Source organism: Prionailurus viverrinus, chromosome B2, assembly GCF_022837055.1.
Source record: "Prionailurus viverrinus isolate Anna chromosome B2, UM_Priviv_1.0, whole genome shotgun sequence".
Lineage (NCBI taxonomy): Eukaryota > Metazoa > Chordata > Mammalia > Carnivora > Felidae > Prionailurus > Prionailurus viverrinus.
Genome location: NC_062565.1, coordinates 30,820,066 through 30,846,770, shown reverse-complemented (window position 1 = coordinate 30,846,770; position 26,705 = coordinate 30,820,066). Strand labels below are relative to the sequence as shown.

The 26,705-nt window shown below is 46.9% G+C and overlaps 1 protein-coding gene across 9 annotated transcripts in view; it reads right to left on the bottom strand.

Annotated features, from left to right (window-relative positions):
* The window catches only part of LOC125165842 (butyrophilin-like protein 1), a 148,364-nt gene that overhangs the window by 74,824 nt on the left and 46,835 nt on the right, over positions 1-26,705 (bottom strand). For 2 of the 9 annotated variants that reach the window (XM_047859253.1, XM_047859254.1), the window contains 8 exons: positions 24,993-25,340; positions 20,087-20,368; positions 19,771-19,971; positions 19,511-19,531; positions 19,392-19,418; positions 18,356-18,382; positions 15,881-15,907; positions 13,904-15,459 (listed from right to left, as the gene is read on the bottom strand). The exons of 1 other annotated variant lie outside the window; for it this stretch is intronic. In XM_047859253.1, coding sequence (XP_047715209.1) covers positions 14,795-15,459; positions 15,881-15,907; positions 18,356-18,382; positions 19,392-19,418; positions 19,511-19,531; positions 19,771-19,971; positions 20,087-20,368; positions 24,993-25,340 — 1,598 coding nt within the window. In that variant the 3' untranslated portion in view covers positions 13,904-14,794. Of the gene's footprint in view, positions 1-247; positions 442-1,350; positions 1,412-2,016; positions 2,221-3,160; positions 3,287-4,168; positions 4,291-5,980; positions 6,298-13,903; positions 15,460-15,880; positions 15,908-18,355; positions 18,383-19,391; positions 19,419-19,510; positions 19,532-19,770; positions 19,972-20,086; positions 20,369-24,992; positions 25,341-26,598; positions 26,681-26,705 lie in introns of those variants that run through there. 6 more of the 9 variants (XR_007152236.1, XR_007152235.1, XR_007152237.1 and 3 more) reach the window with 6 other exon arrangements.

Here is a 26,705-nt window from a genome sequence, read left to right as displayed (position 1 = left end):
AGAAAGTATCATCACCATGATTGCCTTTCCATGTCTCTTCCAAATAAAGGAAACCTCTCCCACCAGTCAATGTCTTCTGAGTCCAAGAACCCACCTCCAGGAAGTCTCCCCAGATGGCAGACCATGGGGACAGTTATCTGAGACTACTCACGGCTCCTGATCCAAACACAGCTTAAGGATACTTGTTCTGTGTGGCCTACCCTGTCCCCTCCACATGTTCACATCGCCCACCCTGAGTTCTCCTCACCCTCAACCTCTGGCTCATTGGGCTCCATGTGTCCCAGCTATGAGAGGAAAACATAGGTATGGTTCTCCAGGTGTGAGCCCAGCATGTTAAGCCCCACATATGCCAGCAGCATCTTCAGGCAGGGAAATTCAGCAGGTTGGAAAAAATCCTCAGGGGAGTGGTCCTTCCAGGTGCCCAGAATGGAGAAGATGGCCCTGGAGATACAGAAGTGTGCAGAAGAATCAAGACTGATGTCTCAGGGAACCCAGTGGGAACCTGGGCTCCTATGCCTCCAGCTGTCCAGAGGCTGGTCCTACTCCTTGTCCACCTCTGATTTGGCACTCCTGCTAAGATAGTCCTGGTCACTGAGGAGAGTCTGGCAAAAAGCCATTTTGAATGGGAGCCCTTAACCAATGATGGGCCCATCTCTGTCCTTCTTGGAGAAGGACTCTTTGCTCTGTCTCCCTGCCTACTTCCTGCTGGAATTCAACTCCATGTGGGCAGGGAGGGGTGGTGTCTGGTCGGTTCATTGTCCTCACTGCATACACCAGTGCTCCATGAATATCGGAACAAATAGGAAACAGAGGAACCCGTCTCTCAGAAGGGCTTCTCAGGACCCTCCTAATACCTCAAACTTTACCTCCTCCGCCTACATGTTGCTTTATTCACTTCGCATCCATGTGGGTGTCCCCCCACTGACCCTAATCTCCCACAAGGTGGGGGACATCTGGTCCCTGAGCCCTCACTGGGTCTCCGAAGCACTTGCTGAGCACCCACCGTTGAAGTGCCACCAGATTGGTGAGTGTGATGCTCCCCACACCCTTTGTTCTGGGTCCCAAGATGGGGGTGGAGGCAGGACTGGGAGTGGGAAGGGATGGGGTTGCACTCTCTTAGGAGGTGACTCTGTCCTCTGGCCCCCTCTGCTGTCCCACTGTGCCCACACCTCATCTACGGCTCTCTAGAACCCCTTTCTCTCTTCCAGAAGCCCTCAGACCTTTGCCCGCTCAAAGGAATCGCAGATGTGTGGGATGCAGGGTCCAGAGCCCTCCCAACTCACCACCCCACCCCCTCCGCTGCCCTCTTGGAGGAGGAAGACCCTCCTGCATTGTCTAAAGCCCACTCACATTTTCTGCTGCTCCAGGGGTCTGCCATCTTCATCCCATTTCAGAAAGGATGCATCCATACCTAGAGGAGGCCAGGAGGGCATCATATCACCTGTCCTGTGTATGCTACCTCTTGTCATACCTAGTGTCACTGACCCCTGTGTAGAATGGAGCCCTAGAGGACAGGGTGTTGTCTGCTCTGTGCCTTGGATGACAGTCAGCTTCTAAAGAAGTGCCTGCATCTGGTGGAGCTTCCTGTATGTTTGATGAATGAATGGGCCTCAACTAGCACCATCACAGATATCTGAGTGGGCCTGGGGCCACCTGCTCACCCCCAGGGATCCCTGCTCTGGTCTCAGCCAGGATTCAGACCCTCAGATGGAGCCTCAAATCTCCTTTTCAAATGGGAAAATGGCCCAGCTCAAGACCTGGTGACAGTGACAGATGAGGCAGAAACGTCATCATGGGGAAGAGGACAATAATAACCCAGCACAGCCACAGCCCAGCCAGCAGACCGTTCCACAATGCCAGGTGCACTTTCCCAGCAGGGCCCCACTGGGTCCCTATAATAACTCTGCCCGCATCTGAGGAACAGACTGAGACTTGGGGAGGTTTGGTGACATTCCCAAGACTCAAAGCCTGTAAGTGGCCAAATTCAGTGGGGCTGTGGCGAGGCAGGGTGCTCACCTTGGAATCAACAAATCCAGCACCTTTTCAGTAGTGGAAAAGTTCTGTACATGTCCAGGAACATGGAGACATGGGGGCGGGGGGGCAGCGGTCTCTGCCCAGGAAGACAGGCACAGGATGCTACACTTGCTTATCCAGCAAGCCTGCCTGGATGGTCCACACCACACTGGTCTCATTCTTATTCACGGTTGAGGCATTTTTACCCTGAGGTGGAACAGAGGAGGGACACAGAGTCAGGCAGCACACTGGCCACCAGGAGCGTTAGGGGACAGAATGCAGAACAAATCTCCAAGCCTTCAGTGGCTTGTGGCAAGACTGAAACATAGGTACCCACAGTAGGAAAAAGGATTTTGGCGTTAAAACTAGAATTTGAGGTGGATAGTGACTGAACACGTGAGTATTTCAGGTCAGATTGTTAGCTGAGTATTGACAGCACCTCCCTGCATTAACAGCCTCATCCGTGTGATTTCTGATGACACAGTCCATTCTAGAGAAGAGAAGGCAGAGGCATTTCCTGGGGCTAGAGGGATTAGGGTAATAGGTCATGTAGGATGTCCAGTGAGCACTGTAACATGGCAACAAAAGGGAATCATGTCAAAGTCCCACATCAGTGAAGAGCTAAATGGGTGTGGTAACCCATCTCCCTTCTGGAATGTTGTATAGCCCAGAGAGGCCCCTACTCCTGACCTGGAGGAGCCTCAGGGATGTGTTCCTTGGCAACCAAACTGCAGAGCAGCAGACAAAATACCATGAGCCCCATGTCCCTTCTGGCAAAAATCTCCCTACTCATGATGATCATGTGCCAGATTTGGAGAAGGTGTGCAAGGATGGTCAGGCCAACAGGGACACCTGGGAACAGGAGTTAGGAAAATACATACAACAGTGAAAAAATACTCTAGACCAGATGGGATGTGAAATGACTTCAGGTCTCTTTTCTGATATTCCTACAAATAAGTGGACAGTGACTTTGCATCTGGCCATGGCAAGGGCTGGGCCATGAAGGCAAATTTGAGGAGGATTTGGGGATCCAGATTCATCTGGGAGCAGAAGTCTACAAGGGGGCTCAGGGGAGTAGCAGTATGGCTTCTGGGCCCTGGGATCTTTTTGCTACATCTGGGCCCTGGCTGTTGGGTCTCCCTGGTACCTGCACTCCCCCTGAGCCGCTTCGGTGCTGCATCCTGTTGGTGGTGTGGGGCATATTCCTGTCCTTCACGGAAGTTGAGCAGTGGATCTCATCACTCAACTCCTGCCCCATCTCTGGTGTGCAGTTCTGTAAAGACAGTGCAGCAGATAGGCAGGAGGCCTCAGAGTCCTGACTGGCTGCCTTTACTGGCCCTCAGACCCAGGTGACTCCATTCCAGACACACTACACCACAGTGTGCACAGACTTCCACCAAGGAGGAAAAAGATACATGCGCAAGGACCTTGGATTAACCCTTGCATAGGAAAGAAGCACCTCAGGAATCCCTTTTCCACTCTACCCACCATGACATTGGTGTGGACATGATGGGGCCACCAGGTTATCCACTGCCCTCCAACCTTCTCTAGCCCCAGGCAGGACCTCCTCACATGTCCCTCTTTCCCTGAAACTGAAGAGGAGGGAATGGGGCTGCCCAGGGATGGCTCGAACAGGTGGCCTGAACTGAACTGGCCTTCCCTAGGCTGCTCTGTATTACTTTACGGGGCCTTCAGAAAAACAGCCTGAGGCATTGGGAGCGACATTTGAGCCAACATCCACAGCATCTGAAACATCTTCCCCACTGGGGTCTCTGGAAGCCAGAGCTCCAGAAAGAAAGAACAGCAAGCAAACATTTTTTACTATCAAGTGTCTCCAGCCAAGTGAGCCTGGTGTGGGACTATACTAGAATATGGGTGCCTGGTTATGGGGATTCCAAGTTCTCTTGGGTGGGGTCTGTTGTCAAGGCAGTAACTTCACTGCTTAGGATCACCTACCCGAGTCCCCTCCAGGGATAACACCTATGCAAATAGAGCCCTGGGCTGCTGGCTTCTCACCCCCTTTCTTCATGAAATGTCTCATCTGCACACAGTTACACCAATGCACTAGTCTCTACAGTCCCCTGGGAAGGTCTGGGTGCATCCGGGTCCCACCTTTGAGACACATCTAGGTTCAGACACAAGTCTTCATTCTTACCTGATTTTGACCGTGGATAAGCCATTGTGCCTCTCAGGGATGGTCTGTGTCCTTCCTGTGCAATGGAGATTATTCTAGCATGTACTTCCTCGGGATGTCCTCAGGCATATTTGGGATGATACCTATGAAATTGGAGGAGTAATGTCACACATAGGAAATGCTTCCAACCATATTTTCGTCGTCTCTTCACCACCTCTGAACCTGCAGCTCCTCAGATCCCCACCCCCCACCGTCCTTACTGGTGTGTGTGTGTGTGTGTGTGTGTGTGTGTGTGTGTACCAGTGTTCACATTCTGGAGGCCCAGAAGATGGGAAGGATGGGCAAAATCTTCCCAAGATCTTAGGCTAATTTCCAAAGCAAACCAGACAGAATGGATTGGAGCCTTGGCCTAGAAGGTCAGAACCCACCCTTACCCCTAGGCTCTGCCATTCTCTCCCTCTCCACTGGGTGCAATGTGGACAGGGATGCACTCAGTGGGTTGCCCTGACCTGGGGTCCTCCTCAGACAAGAATGTGCTGGAATGCCTCCTGTCACCCTCCTGTTCACCCTCACCCCCACACCATCTCCATGTCTGTGCAGGTACAATAACACAACCTTTTCCAGACCCCCTCAGAAAGCCTGGGTGCAGCCAGAACCCCAACTTTAAGGACATGGAGCTAGATTCATGCTTGGTTCTGCCTTTTGACCAGTCCCTGTGATTCTGGAAAAGGCACTGACCCTGTCAGGGTCCTCATCTTTTCCCCTCAGTGGCTCCTTGAGATCCCCACCTCCTGTATACATGTCCTTGTGTAACTCCCTCCTCTGGAGTATGGCCTAGACTTAGTGATTCACTTCTATTCTACAGAAGATGGCAACAGGACCCAAAGCCCCTTCCAAGGTTTGGTTATAAACTCTCAGTGCCCAGCCACGTGCTCACTCTGACCTGTGTTCTCTCTCAGATCCTCACACTGGGGAACAGGCCTCTATGTTGAGTCATGACACAGACACATGCATGTGGTCTAGCACTGAGAGACAACAACAGAAGAGAAGAACTCAGGCCTTTGATGTGGACTGAACCCTGCTAACACACCTAAGTGAGCTCAGGGGTTCTGAGTGAAGCAAGGCCTGCCTCGGTGTTGACAAAAGCCCCAAAGTCCTGAGAGACTCTGGTAGGAGCCCCCAGCTGAGTGCTGCTTTATTCCTGGTTCCTGGGACTGTGAGACAGTAAGTGTTTGTGGGTCAAGCCACTAAGTGTGGGGAAATACGGTCATACAGCACTAGTAGCAGAATGCTGAAAATGTCATCCTGTCCCAGGCCCTGGCCCTCCTCCTTTTCCCTCTCTGCTCTCCTCCCCAACTCTCTCCAGCCTTCCTAGTCTCCTTTCTAACCTCCACTCTGACAACACCAACTTCTGCCTCCCAGCATCTGCACTCCTGTGCCCTTTGCCAGGCTGCATATGCTCAGATTTGTGTAGGACTGACTCCTTCCTGTCCTGCTGAAGAAAATATTAAAGTCAGCTCAGCACAAACTCATTGGACCCTCACCTGGTGGAGCTTGGGACCCAGTTTAATTTAAAAAAAAAAAAGAAAGAAAGAAAGAAAAGAAAAAGAAAAAAAAGGAATGAAATAAAGCTGAATCTCAAGGGTAGTCAACAAATAATAAAAATACTATAATTAATAGAGAAATCAAGAAACATGGTCTAGATATTGTTAAAGCTAACAGAGGAGAAAATGGCATAACTAAAAAAAATTAAAACAAAAAGCAGAAAGGGGGAATGAAGCTGCAAAGAGCAGAATGGTGAAGTACAACGGCAAGGTTTCAACATAAGTATACCTGGTTTGTGGCTTCCAGGTGCTGACTGAGAACTAGTTGCATTGAAGGCAAAACAGCTGGCAATATGGTCGCAGGTCAGATGAGGCTAAGCACTGAGCAGGTCATATTGCCTGGAGACCTGTCACTCACCACCAGGCAGCCTCCACACTGAACAGCCCTTTAGCATGTTGGGCATGGGTCTCTGAGAATGCCAGGAACTTCTCCGTACTGAGGGACCTCCACTGCACGTGGGGCTTTGGGAGCCACTCCAAGGCTGTGCACTGAAACCCTGTCCCTCTCTGGCCTGGTGAGGTGTACTTTGGGGACAGAGCCCATGCCTGCAAGAGAGAAGTTGGAGAACACAGGGAGGCCTTCCATAACCCAGGGATGCCATCAGAGTCTTCCTGTGCATAACTCCAGGGGCAGCATGCATTCTGGGGGCTCCCTAGGGAGCAAAGCAGTGGCCCTGCCATAGAGAACAGAAGGAAGGAGCATGGGGTCCTGCATTGGGCACAGAGGGCAGGGCTCTTCTCTCCAACCATGAGAGTGGCATGTCCATTACCCCTAGTGACAGAAAGAGGAATTTGGTCCCAGGTTACATCCTTCTCTGCTCTTCTCACCTCACACATGCTCCGGGTCATCTGCTACCACCATCGAAAACCCTACCTTCTTCCTGAGCTATCTCCCTAATATCCACATCCCTGGGGGTTAGCTCTGCCAGAATTCCTCACAGATGTTTCAAACTCAAATCCTGAACAAATTCATATTTGGCCCCATCTGTGATAGTCTGATGATGAACATATCCCTAATCCTTCAGCCTCCTTTACATCTATCTCAGCTTCTGCCACATATTTTTAGTGCCTTCACACTCTGCCTCTGGGTTCCATCATGCACCTTGACTCAGCCACTGAGAGTTCAGGGAATGTGACTCTAGCAGAGGCTAGAAACTGCTTGTGCCTTTGCCTTGGCCTCTGACACAGGAAGGACATGCTCAGTCTTGCAAAGCCTTTCCAGCTAAAACTCTCCTAGATCAATCAGCCAACAGCCAGCTGAACAACACCCATGGGACGAAACACAACCAAAGTCCACTGTAAGGACAAAAAAAAGGTAAGAAGTTTATAGTCCCTGTTGAAAATAGAGGAGGAAAGTCCCTTCCCATCCTTTTACTTATAGCATTTACTTTAGGAAATTTGTGATTTCAGAGGCTTTCTCCCCTCTTTGAAATGTATATAAGTGCTTTGTGAAAACTAAATAGGTCTTTTGCCAGCTTTGAGGTCCAAGAATGTCTTTCTTAAGAACCAGGGAGCCCTCTCTCTGAACTGTTAACATCAAGAAGGACAGCATCCCTCTGTCCCCATTCCTGAGACCCAAATCTCAGTGGGTACCATGATTCCAGTGTAACACTATCTCCTGTCATTAATATAGGAAACTTGGGGGGGGGGGTGGTTTCTGGATGAAGCCAAGAGTTGGTCACCCCAATTACCAAGCAAACTTGGAATGAACTGTGACAAATATTGCTGTCACATCCACTTACTTGAGGGTTAATACCTGTTTATCCAGAGAACATGTATGTAATGTGTTGTGTCTGCATGGCTATGTAAAAGGGTGAGATTTCTTCTGTCTTTGCAATCCCTTGGTAGATTCTCTGTGATGCACAACACAATCTGGTTAATGCTAATGCAATGATAAAAATGTTTCCTTTCCCCACTATCTTTCTGAAAAGGATTTCCAGGTTGAGAGATTTTGTGTTTAATCATATTTCCCCTACATGACCGAAGATGTATGAGTAAGCCCAGTTAAGATTAGCCAAACACAGGGGCGCCAGGGTGGCTCAGTCGGTTGTGCGTCTGACTTCAGCTCAGGTCATGGTCTTGCAGTTTGTGAGTTCAAGTCCCGCGTTGGGCTCTGTGCTAACAAACAGCTCAGAGCCTGGAGGCTGCTTCAGATTCTGTATCTCTCTCTCTCCCCCTACCCTGCTCATGCTCTGCCTCTCTCTGTCTCTCAAAAATAAATAAATGTTAAAAAAATTTTAAAAAGAAAAAAGGATCAGCCAAACACAGCCCAGATGAGGCGAACTGCTTTAATGCACAGATTAATTAAATGGTTGTTGCTATATGCCCCTGAGCTTTCTGTGTCAGCTTTCTGAGACAACACACTCACAATAGGCAACTAACACATTGTCACAATAGGCAACTAACACACAATTATCAATATTTCTACTGCTAAACAACAAACTGCCAAAGAGAAACCTTGGGAGTCTCTGCAGTCCCCTCTTCCCCCTCCAAACTCCTGTCTCCAAAGTTCCTCACTCATATAGTCTACTTTCCTAACCTCTCTGACGCTGGAAACCCCTCTTCTATCTCATTGCCCCTATGTGAATTCAGACACCTTCCCACCCCATAACTACATGTTTGTTCCAGGTTTGCTCACCTTGCATATACCCTCCCTTAGAGCAGTCAAAGCAAAACTCCTACCCAAAACACCTCCTTCCACTGCTCTGTTGAAAATTTCCTCAGCTCTGCATCCAAACTCCATGAGACAGAACACAAAGCCTTGGGAGGTCTGCCATTGCCCTCGCAAACCATCTTCTTTAATATTTAGTTACAACTAGCAGTTGGGGGATCACCAGACCTTTCCTACAGCCAGGGCCTCCACCAATAACCATCTGTCCTGATGGAGACACAGCAGGGCTCCCAGAGGCTCTCGCCCACCCAAGGGAGATGCAGGAAGGGGGATGGGGACACACTTACCTGCACACCCCCAGCAGGCAACTGGAAGAAGAGAAGCAGGGAGGTGAGACAGGAGAGCAAAGAGCCTCTGCAGCAACCCTCCATTTCCTCAGGGCTGATAAGACACAGGGCAGGAGGCAGGAGAACACCTACAGAGATGAGGAGGGCCAGCCCACAGCCTTGGGCCTCAGAACAGACAGAAGGGCTCAAGGCTGATAATAATCCCCAGAACAAGAAGAGTTTTTGCTACTAGGCATTATGCTGATGGGGCTGGGGGCCCCAGGACAAAGGCTGTTCAGGACAAAGCAACTGGCCTTACTCCCAACAGAGGGCTCCATCAATTCCCCATGAAAAGTTGATCCTCATCCTCTATCTCTGAGGAGTTTCTGCCTCAGGACAAAGGAATCCAGGAGGGGGCTGCCTGGGTAGCTTAGTCGGTTAAATATCTGACCCTTAATTCCAGCTCAGGTCTTCTTCTCAAGTTATGAGTTCAAGCCCCACGTTGGCACAGGGTGTGAAGCCTACTTAAAAAAAAAAAAAAAATAAGAGGATCCAGGAGAGAGAGAGCACAGAAACGATAAAATGTGTCCTGGTCAGACAAAAAAGTGCTTCAAACCACCTACTGCTGGGTGGAGTGGGGGTCTGCAGCAAATAGTACTGAGAAGAACAGATTCTGGAGGTGACTGCTGACTTCTCTAGTGGCCAGATTCAGCCACTCTCTAGGCAACCGCCTTAGGCTAGTTTCTTGACCTTTTCTGCCCCAGCTTCCTCAATGTCAAATGGGGATAGTAACGGGATCTCACCCCAAGATACAAGGATGTAGTGCTACACAAATGTCAATAAGTGAATGAAGTGCCGGCATCACTGTATTTGTCCTGGGTCTTCTCAGAGCCTCATTATTACCCAGCACCAACACCCTCACCACAATCTCAGCCACTTCCTCAAAGCCAGCTTCTCCCACCTTTCTTTTTATTGGCAAAAGCATCTTCAGAACCAACTTACCTGTTTAAAAAGCTGAGACTTCTGGAATGTCTCTAACTCAGTAGTGTGAGATCTCAGCAGACCCAGATCTGCTCTCAGAGATTGCACCTGCAGTTAGCTGCTCTGAGCCCCAAACCCTGCTTCCAAATCCAACGTTGTGTGCCATAGGGTCTTTTTGCCTGAGAGGCGGGTGGTTCCCAGGTGAGTGGGGAAGCAGAACCTGAATGGGTTACAGGGGTCTGAGCCAAAACAGGGTCCTGGGCCCCCACTAAGCACTCCCAGACAGGAGAGTCCACCTTTCTCTGGCTCCTGCACGATTTGAAAGTGAAAGCTTACAAAAAACAATCCCAGCAGACTCTGCCCTATCTTCTGGATATGCACCCCCATTATCAGGAATGAAACAGCATGACCAGAACCAGAAATATAGGACTAACCCACCCTGCATGAGGACAAACTGAGGCCCAGATTCAGCAATCCTTTGTTGAAGCACTGCTTCTCTCCACTTTGGCTAACTTCTAGACCAAAAGCAGGGAGTGTGTGTGGCAGAGCCAAGATTAATACCTATCCCTGTGCATGGGGCTCTCTGTACTGGCTCTTCACTACCCAGATGATTACATGTCTATTTGTGAATCACATGTGGCCAGAGCCATTGAGGAGTCCCAGTGTAGTTGCTATGTGTTTTTTTCACCAGGAGACCACCAAGGTGCTCCCCACAACTTGGCAGCAGAGAGGTTAAGACTGAGCAACAGGAGCTTCCAGAATCAACTCCAGGACCCTGGCCCTGACCAAATGAATGGACATTGACCTATTGCTTCTTAGTATTTTGTTCTCACACATGGCTTTGGTACAACAATTCAGCCCTCTCCCTGCCAGGCCACAGTGTGCACAAAAAAAGGCAGATTCTATGGTCTCCGAAAGAAAACCAGGGAGCACCGGGGCTTCCTCACCAGCCCCTCCCTACCTGCAGGTTCCCATCTCAGTAAAGGATAACTGGGTGAACCCAGTTATCTCTGCCAGAAACTGGAGTCACATTCCACTATACACTCCGTTTTTCCACCCAGTCTACCTCCCATGTACCAGAATGTTCAAGACTTTTCTCAAATCCGTATCCATGGCCATTACCTGGCTCCTGACCACCCTCATTCCCCCCTGGCCCAAGAAGGGTGTTCCTGCTTTCCCATGAGTGTCCCCTGCTCACCTCCAGCCTGACCTCCTCAAGTTCATTTTCCTTCCAAGGTCATGATCCTTTCAAATCAGCTTGTGTCAGATCTGCCTCATCTGTTCAAGGAATCCCCCTATCAGCCTCTTGTCTGTGACCCCCAATCCCAGGCTTCCTCTCTGACCTCTTTCCATACTCTCCCAGTTGCTCCCTCACTGGCTTGGGTGACTCCCTCCAGTTCATGGAGCTTTGCCATCCTTAGGCCTTCTCGCAAGCCACTGGTTGATCCTGCTTGCTCTCTTGTCCCCCACACCCCTCAACATTCCAGTCTCACCTAAAGTGACCTTCCTCAGAGGAGCCCTCGCCAACCTATTCATCCCCATACATGCCCCATACACACACTTGTTGGAGTTTAATGACACCCTGCTTTTCACAATAGCCCTGACAAGCATTCTTCTGGGGCATTTCTATGACATTCACAAAGGGAGGCCCTGTGTGCCCTGCTCACGTGTCCAACACATAGTAAACACTCAATAAACTTTGTTGAGCTCATTTTCAGAGGACTCACTGCAGCAGCCCATTGGCTACTCAGCCTTATCTAAATTGGGCAAACATTTCTGTCCATTGAGAAACACGAAGACTGTTAAAACGCTGACCTAAACAAGTCAGCCCCTTGGTGGATACAACAACTCCACCATCTTTTCCACTTTTCTTCTTACCCCAAACATAAGTTAGTTCATCACTGAAATGTCCCCAGGATAGAATCGTCAGATTCAACAACCAAACACCTTTGTTTGCTCACTTAAGCCTGCCCAGTTCTCAGGTGTTCACATGTTAAGTGATTGGTGTTAAGACAATAGCTTGGCCTAGAGCCTCCCTGGTCACACTTCTGCCATGTTGTTGTCATTACTGTCTTCATTCTGCACGTGAGGAAACCAAATCTGTCTGAATTCCACAACCACATGCTTGGCAAAGACTCTCTCATCCTGTGTTCACTCTTGATTTTCCTGAATGATCTGCTATATTTGTTTTCATGAAACAAGGACTGCCTGATCCACTGATACACGAGAGTGATTGGCTTCTGCTCAGAGGTCTGGTCTGAGATACTAAAACTCTAAGCACACCTAGGACATCTGGAGAGATCTGAAACATCTGATTTTTTATCCCCAAATGTCCATTTCTTCCAATATCCACTTAGACTTGTCAATGTTGGCAAAATGCAACTTAATGCAAAGTAAACTAATGAGATAAGGACCTATATTAGCCTCCAGATCCATCCACCATGGCTCCCACCAATCCCTGCCCTCAAGTCTGCTTGAGGGAGACTCCTCAAGACCTAAGAGACATTAGGGGAGTTTGGTGAAAAGACTGAGGGAAGGAAAACAAATTTGACTGCGCTCCTCCTAAGTGCCAGGAACTGGGCTACACAAGTTGTATTTATGACACTTCATTTTCACACATGCACACAGAGATGAAGGAAGACATGAGCCCTGCCATCTATTTAGCCTTTAATCCAGGAACTTCCTAGAGGAGGGAAGGCTGGACCTGCAAGGACACTCCCCCCATCTCCCAGTCCTCAAGCCCAGCCCAGCCCCCAGCTCTACACAACTCTAGGTGAAAAAGGAGCAGGAAGAGGACCTTGGACTCAGCAATGGCTCAGAATGACATAGCCAGAAAGCTTATCTCCTCTGAATTCCAGTCCTTGGATCCCATGTTGGGAGGGAGAAACATGAAGGAATGACAAAGCACAGGGAAGATGTTCCCTAAGGATCCTGGAAGGACACCTGGAGGTACTGCAGGAAGGACACCAAATAGCAAACTTCCCTGCTCTCCCCCAGCTCATCAGGCTCATGTCTCAGCTGCTTTATCAGCAAACACTGCTCACTGGCTGCTCACTGGCCATTAATGATTTTTCTTGCTCAGAATATAAATTATTCTGATGTTAATGCGGTTAATATTATACTTTCTTCTTTAGCAGCCATAGAATATCTATCTTTCTTCATGTGTGTTTCAAACAGTTTCAGAGAAATACCTAAGCCATGAAAGAAGGGCCAAGTTAAAATGAATTGTGTTTTTATAATGTGCCAGTTGGTGGAAATGATTAAACACGCTTTTTAAAAACCCGTAATAAAGTAAAGCTTAACTTATGTTATTTTAATTTTTTATTAATTTTTTTTGAGTATAGTAAACACACTATGTTACATGAGTTTCAGATGTATAACCTAGTGACTGAACAAGTTTAAACATTATGCTAGTTGTGCTCTGTGTTTACAGGTCTGATTCTGCTTTTTTGCTCGTTTGTTTGTTTATTCATTTCTTTCTTCTTTTTTTTTTTTAGATTCCACATAGGAGTTAACTCATATGGCATTTGTGTTTCTCAGTCTGACTTATTTCACTTAGCATAATACCCTCTAGGTCCATTCATATTGTCACAAATAGCACAATCTCATCCTTTTTTATATCTGGGTAATATTCGATTATGTATATAAACCAACTTTTCCTTATCCATTCCTCAATCAGTGAACTCTGAAGTTGCTTCCATACTTGGCTTTTGTAAATAATGCTACAACAAACATAGGGATGCATACATCACTTCAAATTAGTGTTTTCATTTTCTTTGTGTAAATACCTAATAGTGATATTCATTAATCATTCATTTATTACTATTACTATTTTGCAATACTATTTTTAATTTTTTGAGGAAACTCTATACTGTTTTCCACAGTGGCTGCAACAGGTTGCATTGCCACGAGCAGTGCAAGAAGGTTCCCCTTTCTCCACATCCTCACCAACACTTCCTATTTCTTGTCTTTTTGATTTTAGCCATTCTGACAGGGGTCAAGTAATATCTCATTGTGGTTTTGATTTGCATTTCCCTGATGTTGAGTGAGGTCGAGCATCCTTTCATGTGTCTATTGGTGATCTGTATGTCTTCTTGGAAAAATATCTATTAGATCCTCTTCCCCTCCCCCATTTTTTTAATGTTTATTTATATCTGAGAGAGAGAGAGAGAGACAGAGCATGAGCAGGGAGGGGCAGAGAGATGGAGACACAGAATCTGAAGCAGGCTCCAGGCTCTGAGCTGTCAGCACAGAGCCTGATGTGTGGCTTGAACCCACGAACTGTGAGATCATGACCTGAGCTGAAGTTGGTCGCTTAACCCACTGAGCCACTCAGGCACTCCACCTTTGGACTTGGAAGTAATGAGAGGCACTACACAGATTCTGGAAACTGTGCTCATAGTCAAAGCTTTCTGAAATTCACCCAGCACCTGAAAATTCTCTTCCTCATTCATATCTTTATTCTGGTAGAAGTTCTCTTCTTTCCAACTGGAGTTGACACACAGGAAGAACCAGATCCTTCTTCTTAATTTCTGAATTAACACAGCACTGGTATTTCACGAATAACAGATATTTACTAAGGTTGGTAAGATAAGTGTGCTTCCACCATCCCAGAATAGGAGGTATATACAGTAGAATATTAGACTGCTTTCCTCTTGAACATCAATCAGCCATTCATTTCTCCAGAAATTTTTGGATGGCCAATGTCTCTGGTCAGAGTGCACATTTCCCAAAATAGAACTGGTGACCTACTCATAGCCTCTGGGTTCATCTGCACAACTCAAATTGGATAAAATATACACCATTTAATTCTGCAGAGTCATTCAGCCCTCATCTCCTTCATATCCAAGCAGAATAAAGACTTATGAAATAATTTTCATTATCAAAAGAAGCATTACTTCCAATAGTTAAATGCAGCCTACCCTAATCTAGCTCAGTCAACTATTATCTTCTGTTGCCTGAGCATAAGGCATGAACTGAGTGTTCTCATAGCCATACCCCAGGAGACTGCATTCAGAGCAAGAGTGCAAGACACCAGGTCATCCAGGACTGACCTCAGAGGCTTTTGTCTCAAGGAATGTGAAGCTCCAGAAAGAGCCACCATAAGGAGTCTGGGGTCCTATGGTCACACAGCCTCAGGGCCATAGGGGAGTAATGGAGAGCCGGCCCCTGGGAGAGCACCATCAACAGCACAGCGTGAGCTGAACTCATCCCCTGAGAGGCTTACAGGTTCCTCCAAAGAAGAAGGAGGATTCTTAAGGGGCACAGGGGTCTCTGTAGGCACACCCACCACAGAGCAGATGGTCAGGGACACATCTCCTGACTGAATCATGAAGTATGGAAACAGAGTCCCAGTGGAGGAAGTTAGAGGGAATGAGAAAAGGTGAGATCCATCAGTCATGTTATAGAAGGAGACATCCCCTTCTTTGAGGTTTAAGAAAACACCCACCGTGTGGGGAACTTCATCGCAGATTTCCTGACTCTCAGGGAGGACAAGGGCATATAATTTACCTCCGTACCACCCCAGAACCCAGAACCCCACTTCTGGCAACTCTCTGTACCAGCCTTTCCTCACCACATCTCCCCTACAGACCCCTAGACCCCACTCGCCACTGTTTCCATTCTTGATCTCCACCTCCCAGTAGCAGCGCCCTGATGTGATGGCCTCCTGGCCCAAGATGCTACAGGATCTTCCTGGGTCCTCAGTTGTGTCCTCCAAGGTCACACTAGTCTGTCCACAAGAGACAGCAAGGTGGGGATGTGCAGACGCTGGATCCAGAGTGACAGACACTGCAGAGAGAGTTGCCAATCATGCAAGACCTTCCCCTGCCCCATAATAAGGGCACACAACCACCACCACCACCCTCAGACACCTAGTTGCATATGGGAAGGGCTAAGCCTCCTGAGATGAGAGTCTTGTGACTCAAGTACACAGCTCTCCAAGCAGGAGAAGTAAGCATAAGACTGATCTGAGGGTTAGATGGGTCACAGGGAACTTGAGGACTAGTCTGGACTCAAGGACTTAAGGATATCTATTTGGAATCCAATATCAGCCACATTCACTAAGCTCAGCTATGTGACTTTCACTGCCCCATCCCACTGCACAACCATTGATGGTGCCAGCATTTGTATCACCACAGCAAGCTAAAGGAGACATCAGAAGCCATGGGGCAGCAGTAGGAGTACCCAGAAAGAATGTGAAGTAACTCACAGGCCTGGAACTTCTCCTTCCGCCAATCTACAAGAGAACCATTTTTCACAAATGTAACAACAAATCAGAGATTTGAGGAGACTGTACATATCAGTGTCGATATCTTTTGGAAAAATCATTTGGAAACATTCAACTGAAGCACTTATTTCTTTTACACACACACACACACACACACACACACACACACATACACACAGCCATCATGCTACAGCCTTCCCATGAAAGCCAAGCTATAAAACTTAATACCACTGAGAGGTTGGATAACAACCTGAAAAGAAAGCTCTAGACCCAGATTTCACCATCATATTATGCTTTCTCAAGAATCCTTAGCCACACATCTATCCTGAAAGAAGAATTGGGGAGATAAAAAATTCCGAGGCCTCCATTTATTTCTAAAGAATTGATTAAACTGAAGTTGGAGGTTGAATCTAAGCCATGGTAGAGACCATACAACCTGGCAGAGCTGAACTTGGAAGACAACTACAAGCCCTGGGCGAGGAGAATTCAGGACACAGCATCAGAGAAATTTTCCCTAGTCAGAAGGCAATGGAGAGGTTTCAAGGAAGGGAGAGACAAAAGTTCAAGCAGGAAAGACATACATCTAGGGAAAGGACAGACACTATGAACTTGTTTCCCCTTTTCGTGGGTTATTGGGAGGAAAATATCCCTATATGTAAGGGGAAATCAAAAATATCAGGTCTAGTCATCTGCTTCCCCCCTTAACTGCTCAGAGAGATCAAAATCACCAGGAGAAACCCCATGTAGTAGGTACCCAAATATGGTCAAGTCCTAGGCCCCCTATTCATGACATTGAAAAATTATTTTTCAATTTTTAAATACGATGAGATCAGATATTACTACACCTCATGCTATGAGCTGATCAATATGCAAATATTGATTCTACTGTAATGGTATCTGTCCTTACAAAATAAAAAGGTATACAAGGTATACATTAAAACACATGCACTTCAATCCATCAGAGAAGGGGGAATGCTAAAAGAAGACTATTTGATCCTTGTTTTTAATAAATAAATCCCAGGAATCAGTGAGACTCTCTAAGGGGGTTTCCTCACACATCTAGCCCCAGGTCTCCTGCATCCCTGGCTCCCCCTTCTCTGCTCTCATAGTCCATGTCCATGATCATGAACAAAACAGCTGGGACAAACACCCGCGCATGCACACACACACATACATACCTCACACAGGTTCAAAGGACCCAGATTCTTAACTCACACCGGTGCTAAGTGGTGTTCTGGATAACCTTTCACTGCTTTAGGATCCCCCGCACCACACTTCTGCCCCAACTGCTACTGGAAGGTTGAGATGGTCTCATGATCAGAAGCAAACTCAGTCAAAAAAGTACTTCAAAACTGCTCAAAATACTGTAAGTCTTTTCAGAAATCTCTCTTTATTACTTCTTGTGCACCCAAAAACTTTGCACACCCTCTGTGTACTTTACACTCAAACCACCGTGATTATGATTTGTGGTCTCTCTTCCACCACTCTGAGCTACCCAAAATCTCTCCAAGAGGAATCACAGGATTTCTACTCCCTTCTTATCTCCTCTCTTCCTCACTGCTTTTCTTTCCCTGATTTGTTCCCAACTTTTCTCTGATAAACAATTTTCACTCCTCTAACTTTCTCCTATCGTATCTTCACACATTGCCCTGATAAATCAAACCAGGAACAAGCCCATCAGGTAAACATGCAATTCTCCTAAAGGAGAGATAATGGTTGTGAACAATTATAAGTTAAAGTTCTTTCAAAAAAAATTTTTTTAAGTTCTTCCTCTGTTACACAAACATACACATAGGATTTTGTATATAATTGCAGGTAGCTCTCAGACCCACCACCAGGAGTCCATAAATATCCTGGAAGCTCTGGATCTCAGATTCAGAACAGGCAATTTAAAGCAATTACTTTCACAGCAAGCAGGGAAGTTTACAGGAAGAAACCCAACTTGGACAAGGAGCATGAGGAAACAAATGATGACCACCATTCCAGGAGACCAAGACACAAACAGGAAAATCAAAAGTAGATCCGCAAGATGTAGGAATTTCAGGGTAAAATGGATTCAGAACCAAGGATCCCCTTAGGAATACCTGAATTGTAAGCAAGCAAGAATGATATCTGAAATCTTCTAGAGACAGCAATTTCTGGTCTACAAAGCCATTACTGTGTTCCAACTGTCCTTATAAATGAGCACTCTTTTGTCACTGCACCAGCAAAAGCATCAGTTGAACAAGGTGTGTTCACATGAAGTTGCTAATCCTAAGAGTGACCTACAGTAGAGGACCGGTTAGAATAGAGGCAGATCTGTGTTTCCCAGAAGAGTCCCTGAAGTCTTCACAAGGAAACGACTACATGACAAGGAGAACAGGGACACCCACCCTGTCCTGGTATGAGGTCCACTGACAGAGAAGGGGGAAGAGTTGAGGCTGAAGGGGTAAGGGCACAGAAAACTGAGTAACTCACCTGCATACAACTGCGCCTTCCTCCAGCCTGAAAAGGGACACACTCTAGTGAAATATGAGCCAGAATAAGAATGCTTAGCATTGATCTACTGGCCTTGCCTCCTCTCTGTACTACAGGTGACACTCCAAACGGAGTAGGGAGGCTGGAGAGGAGATATCCTCCTGCGATCTGCAGACAACAAGGTATTGGGGGAAATTCCCTGGATCACAGGTCAGAAAGCCTGAATTGCAGGCTGAGTTCCACCCCAGCCTGCTGCAGCTGTGTGGCCTTTTGCAAAGCCATTTAGTATCCTGTGCCTTAAAAACCTCAAATATTCTTATTCTATCTCCATTCAGTCTTCCTTCTATGAAAATATTTTAGGGAATAAAATACAAATTATTCCATAATTATAAACAGAAATCATTATTACATCCAATGTTTTCCAGCAAAGAGTTATTTGGGAAAGAACACAAAAGGGGACATGAATTAAGGACAGGGACGTTAGGTGGGATCTGGGGTAAAAAGGGCCAAACTTTCTCAGAAAACACATCACTGTTCTGGAGCATTGACAGCTAACCCCACCACATTCCCACCCATGGTCTGCCCAGTCCTCTACCCATCACTTTGTGACCAGCACCTCCAGGAACTGGAGAGAAAAGACTCTCCCTGGATGATGTTATATGGATGGGACACACTCCTAAACTTAATGACCCCATTTATTTACATAGCTTCTTTACCAAAATCTCAGAGCATCCAGTTTGAATGAGAACTAGTTGCACTGAAGGCTAAAAAGTTAGCAAGATGGTGGGAAGATGAGCACTGGAATAAACCCAAGATGCATGACAGACTCCAGGGACCACCATCACCCCAGGTTCCCAAGCACTGGGTGGGAAACAGCACCCCAGATAGGGAAAGTCCATGGAGCAGGGTCCTGCCCCCAACCAGCTTCCACTTCTGCCCCAGGGAAGGGTCCATATGTCTGTGCCTGAAACAAGGAGAAGGGACACCTTAGCTTAGGTAGGACAGGACACCCAAAGACAACTGGAGAGTCACTCACCACCCAGGTAAATGGATTTCCTCCTGCCTGAAAGACAACACAGGAAACTGGTGAGCTAATAACTAGAGTGTCTCCTACACAGGGAACTCAGAAACTTCTGGGGAAAGAACAGAATTTACCGAGATCTTCTTGGAGTTCATCTGAAAGAGAGTGAAAAATAAGTCTGAACTCCCATCCTTAAGAAAGGAAAGACTGCACCTACAGAACCCATAAAAGGACTTCTTGGTATCCTGAAGATCTAACTCCAGAACCGCCTCCACAGCTCCTGCTGTCCTCTCTGGACATACTCAGCCACCTGTTTCCAGCCAAGCCCCTTGCTGTCAGCTGTCCTCTGCACCACCTTCCATACTTGCCTGCCTTGGCTCCTGACCTGCCTTACCTCTGGCCTTCAACGCCTCCTCCTTTGTCTGCCGGGCCTCCTCCTTGTCCCTGTGCAGTCTCTCCCATTCCTGCATCTCCTGCCTCTTTACAGTATGTACTGTCTTGGTGTAACAGGCAGTCCCAAGGAGTGAGAGCATCAGCACCACGAGGCTCACTATGAAAGCTGGCTTCCAGGGAGAGGCCTGGGGGAAGAAGGGCTCTGCAGCCAGCCAGAGACCCCATCAGCGGCACAGACCAGGGCAGCCCAGCCCAATACTCACAGAAGCCCTAGGCCACTCCCTCTGGCCCTGCTGGGAATGGGAAGTAGTGCTGACCTGGGATGAAAATGGCCATCGCCTTCTTCTGGTCCAGGACGGGGTTGAGGACTGAGCAGGTCATGTTCCCTGAAGAGCTGTCCCTCACCACCAGAGCAGACTCCACGCTGAACAGCCCTTCAGTGTCTTGGGCATGGGTCTCAGAGAATGTCAGGAACTTTTCCCCATTAGCAGCTCTCCACTGTATCTGGGGCTTTGGGAACCATCCCGAGGCCGTACACACCACTCGGACCCCATCCTCCTCTGGCCCTGTGATGTGCACTTGAGGGACAGAGCCCACACCTGTGAGAGAGAAGCTGGAGAGCACAAGGAGGCCTTCCAGAATCCAGGGATGCCAGCAGAGCCTTCCTCTGCACAACTCTGGTGTAGCATTGCATTCCAGGGCTCCCTGGGGAGTGGTCCCTGCAAGGATTAGAGCAGGGGTCCTGCCACAGGGAACAGAAGGAAGGAGCATGGGGACCTGCAGAGGGCAGGGCTCTTCTCCCATCCATAAAGCTGGGAAGTCCATCACCCCGAGTAACACAAAGGAATTTCGTCCCAAGTTCTATCCTTCTCTGCGCTTCTCACCTCACACACTCTCCAGGGCATCCGCTAGCACACTCAGTACCCTGTGGTAAATCATTTCCATCCTTGACAACCCTACCTACTTCCTGAGCTCCTCCCGCTAATATCCACATGTTAGCTCTGCCAGGATTCCTCACAGATGCTTCAAACTCAAACCCTGAACTGATTCATATTTGGCTTCTCTGTGATAGGCTGATGATGAAAATATTCCCAGTCCTTAAGCCTGTTTCACATCCAGCTCACCTTCTGCCACATATTTTTAATGCCTTCACACTCTGCTTCCGGGTTCCATCATGGGACTTATCTGGGCCACTGAGAGTTCAGGGAATGTGACTCCAGCAGAGTTGGAAAGTATTTGTGCCATTGCCTTGCCCTCTGCCACAGGAAGGACATGCTTGGGCTAGAGCAGTCCTTCCAGCCAAAGCTGTCCTAGATCAGCCAACAGCCCAATGAACTTCACCCATGTGAGTAAACCTAGTCAAGGTCGACTGTCAGGACAAAATATATTAAAAGGCAGAGGTTTCCAATCCCTGTTGAAGTAAGGTCACTTCCCATCCTTTTTCTTATGCCATTTCTTGAGGAAATTTGTGATTGTGGGGGCTTTCTCCCCTCTTTGAAATGTATATAAGTCCTTTGTGAAAACTACATAGGCCTTTTGTCAGGCTTGTGATCCAGGAATGTGTTTCTAAAGACCATGGGAGCCCTCTTTCTGAACTGTTAACACCAAGGTGGACAGCACCCCTCTCTCCCAGTTACTGGGGGAGTGTAGGAGCCTAACCTCACTGGGGACCAGGGCCCAAGCGCAAAACCACTTCCTGTCATAAAGATAGGAGAAGTTGTAAAAACAAACTATTTTAACTTTCATTTGTCTGGAAAACTCTTCATCTTTCCTTCCATTCTGAATGACAGCCTTGCTGCAGGTTTTTTCCTTTCAGTTACTCTGAATGTATCATGCCACTCCCTCCTGGCCTGAAAGTTTCTGTTGAAATCTCTACTGAGTAACAGGAGGAAGTGTTGAACCACTATATTGCACTATATTGAGCCACTATATAAAACTACATGTTAACTACACTGGAATTTAAAAGCTTTTTTTTAACTTTTAAGATTGGAGAATTTGTTTTCCTTGGGATAAAGCCAATCAGCTAACATAGATGGTCACCCCAATTACCAAGTACATTTAGGGTGCACTGCCCATGACAAATGATACTGTCAAGTCCATTTACTTGAGGGCTAGTAAGTGTCTATCCAGAGAACATGTATGTAAAAAGTTGCGTCTGCATGGCTATGTAAAAAGGTGAGATTCTTTCTGTCTTTGCAACCCCTTGGTAGATTCTCTGGGATGCACATCACTTACTGGTTAATGCTAATAACATAATAATAATAAACATAATAAAAATGTTTTCTTTCCCTACTACCTTTGTGAAGACGATTTCTGGATTCGGAGACTTTGTGTTTAATTATATTTCCCCTACACTTAAGATGTATGAGTAAGCACCATTAAGATTTGTCAAACACAGCTCAGGTGAGCTGAACTCCCCTAATGCTCAACAGTAAATAAATGGTTGTTACTATGTGCAACTGAGATTTCGGTCTATGTTGCACAGCATTATGACAGCAATCAACAACTAACACAAAATAGCAATACTTCTAAATACTACTACTAAACAACAAATTGCCAAAAACACGCAAACAAACAACAATTAAAACAAACAAACAAAAAAACCTTGGGAGTCTCCAGTCCCTTCTCTCCAACCCCCAAACTCTTTGTGTCCCCAAATCCACCCACTCAGTTGGGTCTACTTTCCAAACATCTCTGACACTGAAACCCCTTCTCTTGTCCCACCCCACTGCTCTGACATCAATTCAGGGAACCATCCTCCCCACCCTGTAACTACATGTCTTTCTCCAGTCTTGCTCACCTTCTATGTACCCTCTCTCACAGTTGTCAAAGCAAACCTCCTCCCAAAAACACCTCCCTTCACTGCTCTGTTTAAAATTTCTTCAGCTCTTCCTCCCAACTCTGTAATACACCACACAAAGCCTTCTATGGTCTGGCATCGCCCCTAACCTCAAAACCCCTCACCACTTCTTCCCAAGTTCTCCCACCCGGGCCACTCCAGCCCCAGGACTATTTGGTTAACTGTTAAACTGCTCATAACCACAATCACCATGCTCTCTGTGCCCTTCATCAACCACCAGGGCTCTTTGGAACACTTTCTGGATTCACTCAAGTACCTGCACAAGCATGTACTCCTCATGCACTGTTCAAGATCAATCCCTTCTCTCTGCCCGTGGACCAGGATTGTCACTTCTCACCAACCTCCCATCCACCTGTCTCACCAACCACATGGCTTCCTTGTCTGCCCAGACACACCAGCCACACTCCAACCTTGGTTGTTTCACATGAGTATTCCTCTGCTTGGAACTCTCACCCCTAGATACCCACTTAGCTAAGTCTCTACTCACCACCATCTAACATCCTCTATAACCCATCTGTCTGTCTATTTACTGTCTTTAACATAAACTCTGCAGGACAGGGATCTCTATTTGGTTCACTGATGTATTCAGGTGCCCAGAGGGGACCTGGCACTTAGTAGGGATTCTATATATCTTAAAAGGGTATAAAGAATTAAGTGGGTTGGGAATGCAAGCTGGTGCAGCCACTCTGGAAAACACTATGAAGGTTCCTCAAAAAAACTACAAATAGAAGTACCCTATGACCCAGCAATTGAACTACTAGGCATTTATCCAAGGGATACAGTTGTGCTGTTTTGAAGGGACACATGCACCCCCATGTTTATAGCAGCACTATCAACATTAGCCAAAGTATGGAAAGAGCCCAACTGTCCATCGATGGATGAATGGATAAAGAAGAGGTGGTATATATATACAATGGAGTATTACTCGGCAATCAAAAATAATGAAATCTTGCCATCTGCAAGTACGTGGATGGAACTAGAGGGTATTATGCTAAGTGAAATTAGTCAGTCATAGAAAGACAAAAACCATATCATTTCACTCGTATGAGGATTTTAAGAGACAAAACAGATGAACATAAAGGAAGGGAAACAAAAATAATATAAAAACAGGGAGGGGGACAAAACAGAAGAGACTCATAAATATGGACAACAAACTGAGGGTTACTGGAAGGGTTGAAGGAGGGGGGTGGACTAAATGGGTAAGGGGCACTAAAGAATCTACTCCTGAAATCATTGTTGTACTATATGCTAACTAATTTGGATGTAAATGTTAAAAAAAATTAAAAAATTAAGGGGCGCCTGGGTGGCTTGGTCGGTTGGGCGGCCGACTTCGGCTCAGGTCATGATCTCACGGTCCGTGAGTTCGAGCCCCGCGTCGGGCTCTGGGCTGACCGCTCAGAGCCTGGAGCCTGTTTCAGATTCTGTGTCTCCCTCTCCCTCTGCCCCTCCCCTGTTCATGCTCTGTCTCTCTCTGTCTCAAAGATAAATAAACATTAAAAAAATTAAAAAAAAATAAAATAAAATAAAATTAAAAATTAAAAATTAAATAAATAAATAAATAAATAAGTACAGCTGTGGGAAAAAAAAGATACTGGTATATTGTTAGGACAGACAAATTAATGCAAAAATGGGGGCAAGGGGTGTTGAGTAACAGATAATTAGCCAGTCCTCAGATGAAAAATTTTAAAAGAATGTACTCAAGAACTTGCATGCATTGATGACAGAGTTGTACATCAAAAGAAATATTTCTGATTTACTTTTCATCAATTTAACAAAAATGTGATTTTATACTCGAGTCATATTACTTTCTTTTAGGAAAGAAAACTTAAAGATAAACTGATGTTTGGGGCACCTGGGTGGCTCAGTCGGTTTAGCGTCCGACTTCAGCTCATGTCATGATCTCGCAGCTCGTGAGTTCGAGCCCCGTGTCGGGCTCTTTGCTGACAGCTCAGAGCCCGGAGCCTGCTTCAGATTCTGTGTCTCCCTCTCTCTCTGCCGCAACTCACTCGCATTCTGTCTCTGTCTCTCTCAAAAATAAATAAACATTAAAAAAAAAAAGAAATAAACTGATGATTTTTCTAACAACAAAAAAAAGAATTAAGTGAGTGATGGGCATTGAGGAGGGCACCTGTTGGGATGAGCACTGGGTGTTGTGTGGAAACCAATTAGACAATAAATTATATAATAAATAAATAAATGAACATTAAAAATAAAAAAAGAATTATAAGAATTCCTATTGAACTAAGCAATAAGTGAAAATCACTCCTTTCCTCGTCTCTAAAATGAGGGGACTGATTCACTTGGCCCCTGAGGTCCCTCCCCACTCCAAAACTCAGGACACTAAATATAGATCAACCACTCACCTGCCACCTTCAGCTCCAAACTGGCCTTTTCATAGAAACTTCCCTTTCTGAAGAAGCAGGTATACAGCCCGTTGTCGGAAGCCTGGACCTTGTGGATACGCACAGTGGCCTCCCCCTGGCTGAGGAAGTCCTTCACCAGCGAGGTCCGCCCTGTGTACTGAGCCAGCTGCTCTTCTTTCTGTTCCTGCTGGTTTTCATAGATGAACACTGCCTCTGAGAACTTGGAGCGGAACCACCGCAGCTCCATGTTTTCCACATCCATGGCTGGGGACACATGACAGGGCAGCGTGACGTTCCCACCCATCACTGCCACAATGGGGTCCGAGGGGCCAATCACCACAAACTCCTCTGTGGACACAGACACAGGAGTGAGAAAGTGGAGAGACATAAGTAGGGAGGCATGGAACACATACTGTCAGGTGGGGGGCTCAGGCAGGCAGGGGTGAGTATCAGGTGGGAGACTCTGACCTGACAGACTGAGCTGTGACCACTCTGAATTGGGACAAGATCATCTTACCACACCTTTGAAACCCGGAAATGATATCAAAGAGACTCCCTCAGCAGCCTGTGTTCCTGGTTTCCAGCCCTCCATGAAGGACTCTCTAACTCAGGGGTTCTAACCTTCCACAAGCATTACAATCACCAGGAAGGCTTGTAAAACACTGACAGCTGGGCTCCACCCCCAGAGCTTCTGGCTCAGTACATCTGGGGTGGATCCAACGATGCACATTTCTAAGGGGTTCCCAGGGATGCTGAGACTGATGTTCCAGGGACCATACTCTGAGATCACAGCTCCAGTTTGGCTCCTCTTAGAACAGGACTGAAAACTGGTTGAAGTTTATTATTTCTGCCCATGTGTTTCTCCTCTGCTGAATTACATGTGCATTAAAAACTAGAGCCCACAGTTATTTCCATTAAAACCTGCCATCACTCCATCACACAAGCACCCAAATCACCACCACCTTTTACAGGCCTTGGTTTTCTGAGACCTGGTGGACATGTCACGACATGACACTTCTGCAGAAAGAACCCTGTTGGATCTCCAAAGAGTGACTTCTCATCTCCTATGCTACTCAACTTTGGCTGAGTCACTATCTGTCTCACCTGAGGAATGACAGTGACTAGTCTCCCTGGGACTATCCTCTTCCCGGCCCCATTTGTGTGACCCTTTTAACCTACAAGTAAAACCATGTCCCCTCTCTATCCAAGCCCTCCAATGCCTCTCTGGTTCCCGAAGTGACCTGCAAGCCCAATAAGGATGATCCCTCAGTGCTCTCTGACATCCAACTCTTGTTTCTCTTTCTTGCTCACTCTGTCCCACCCAACACATGCCTCCTCTGCTCCTTCAACACCCAGGCACACTGCCTGCTTTGCTCTGGCTGCTCCCCACTCTGGAAACCCTCTTTCCTTGGCGATCTGGACAGGATGGTACTCCACATCTTCATTCCCATCTCACTGCCTACACCGACCACCTTATGGAGCACTGCTGCCCACCCACACACCCTCCTGCACCGCTGACTGCCCACCCTGCTCTACTTCCTTCTCCCATACTGTCCACTCCTCTAACAGACATAGATTCCATGGAGTTGAGGTAGTTAGTACTCACTGTCTCCTGCCAGAATGTAAGCTCTGTGGAGACAGGGACTCTGGTTTGTACATAGATCAGCACCTTACACAAACTTCATACCCTGTAAATATTTATGGAATGTAATG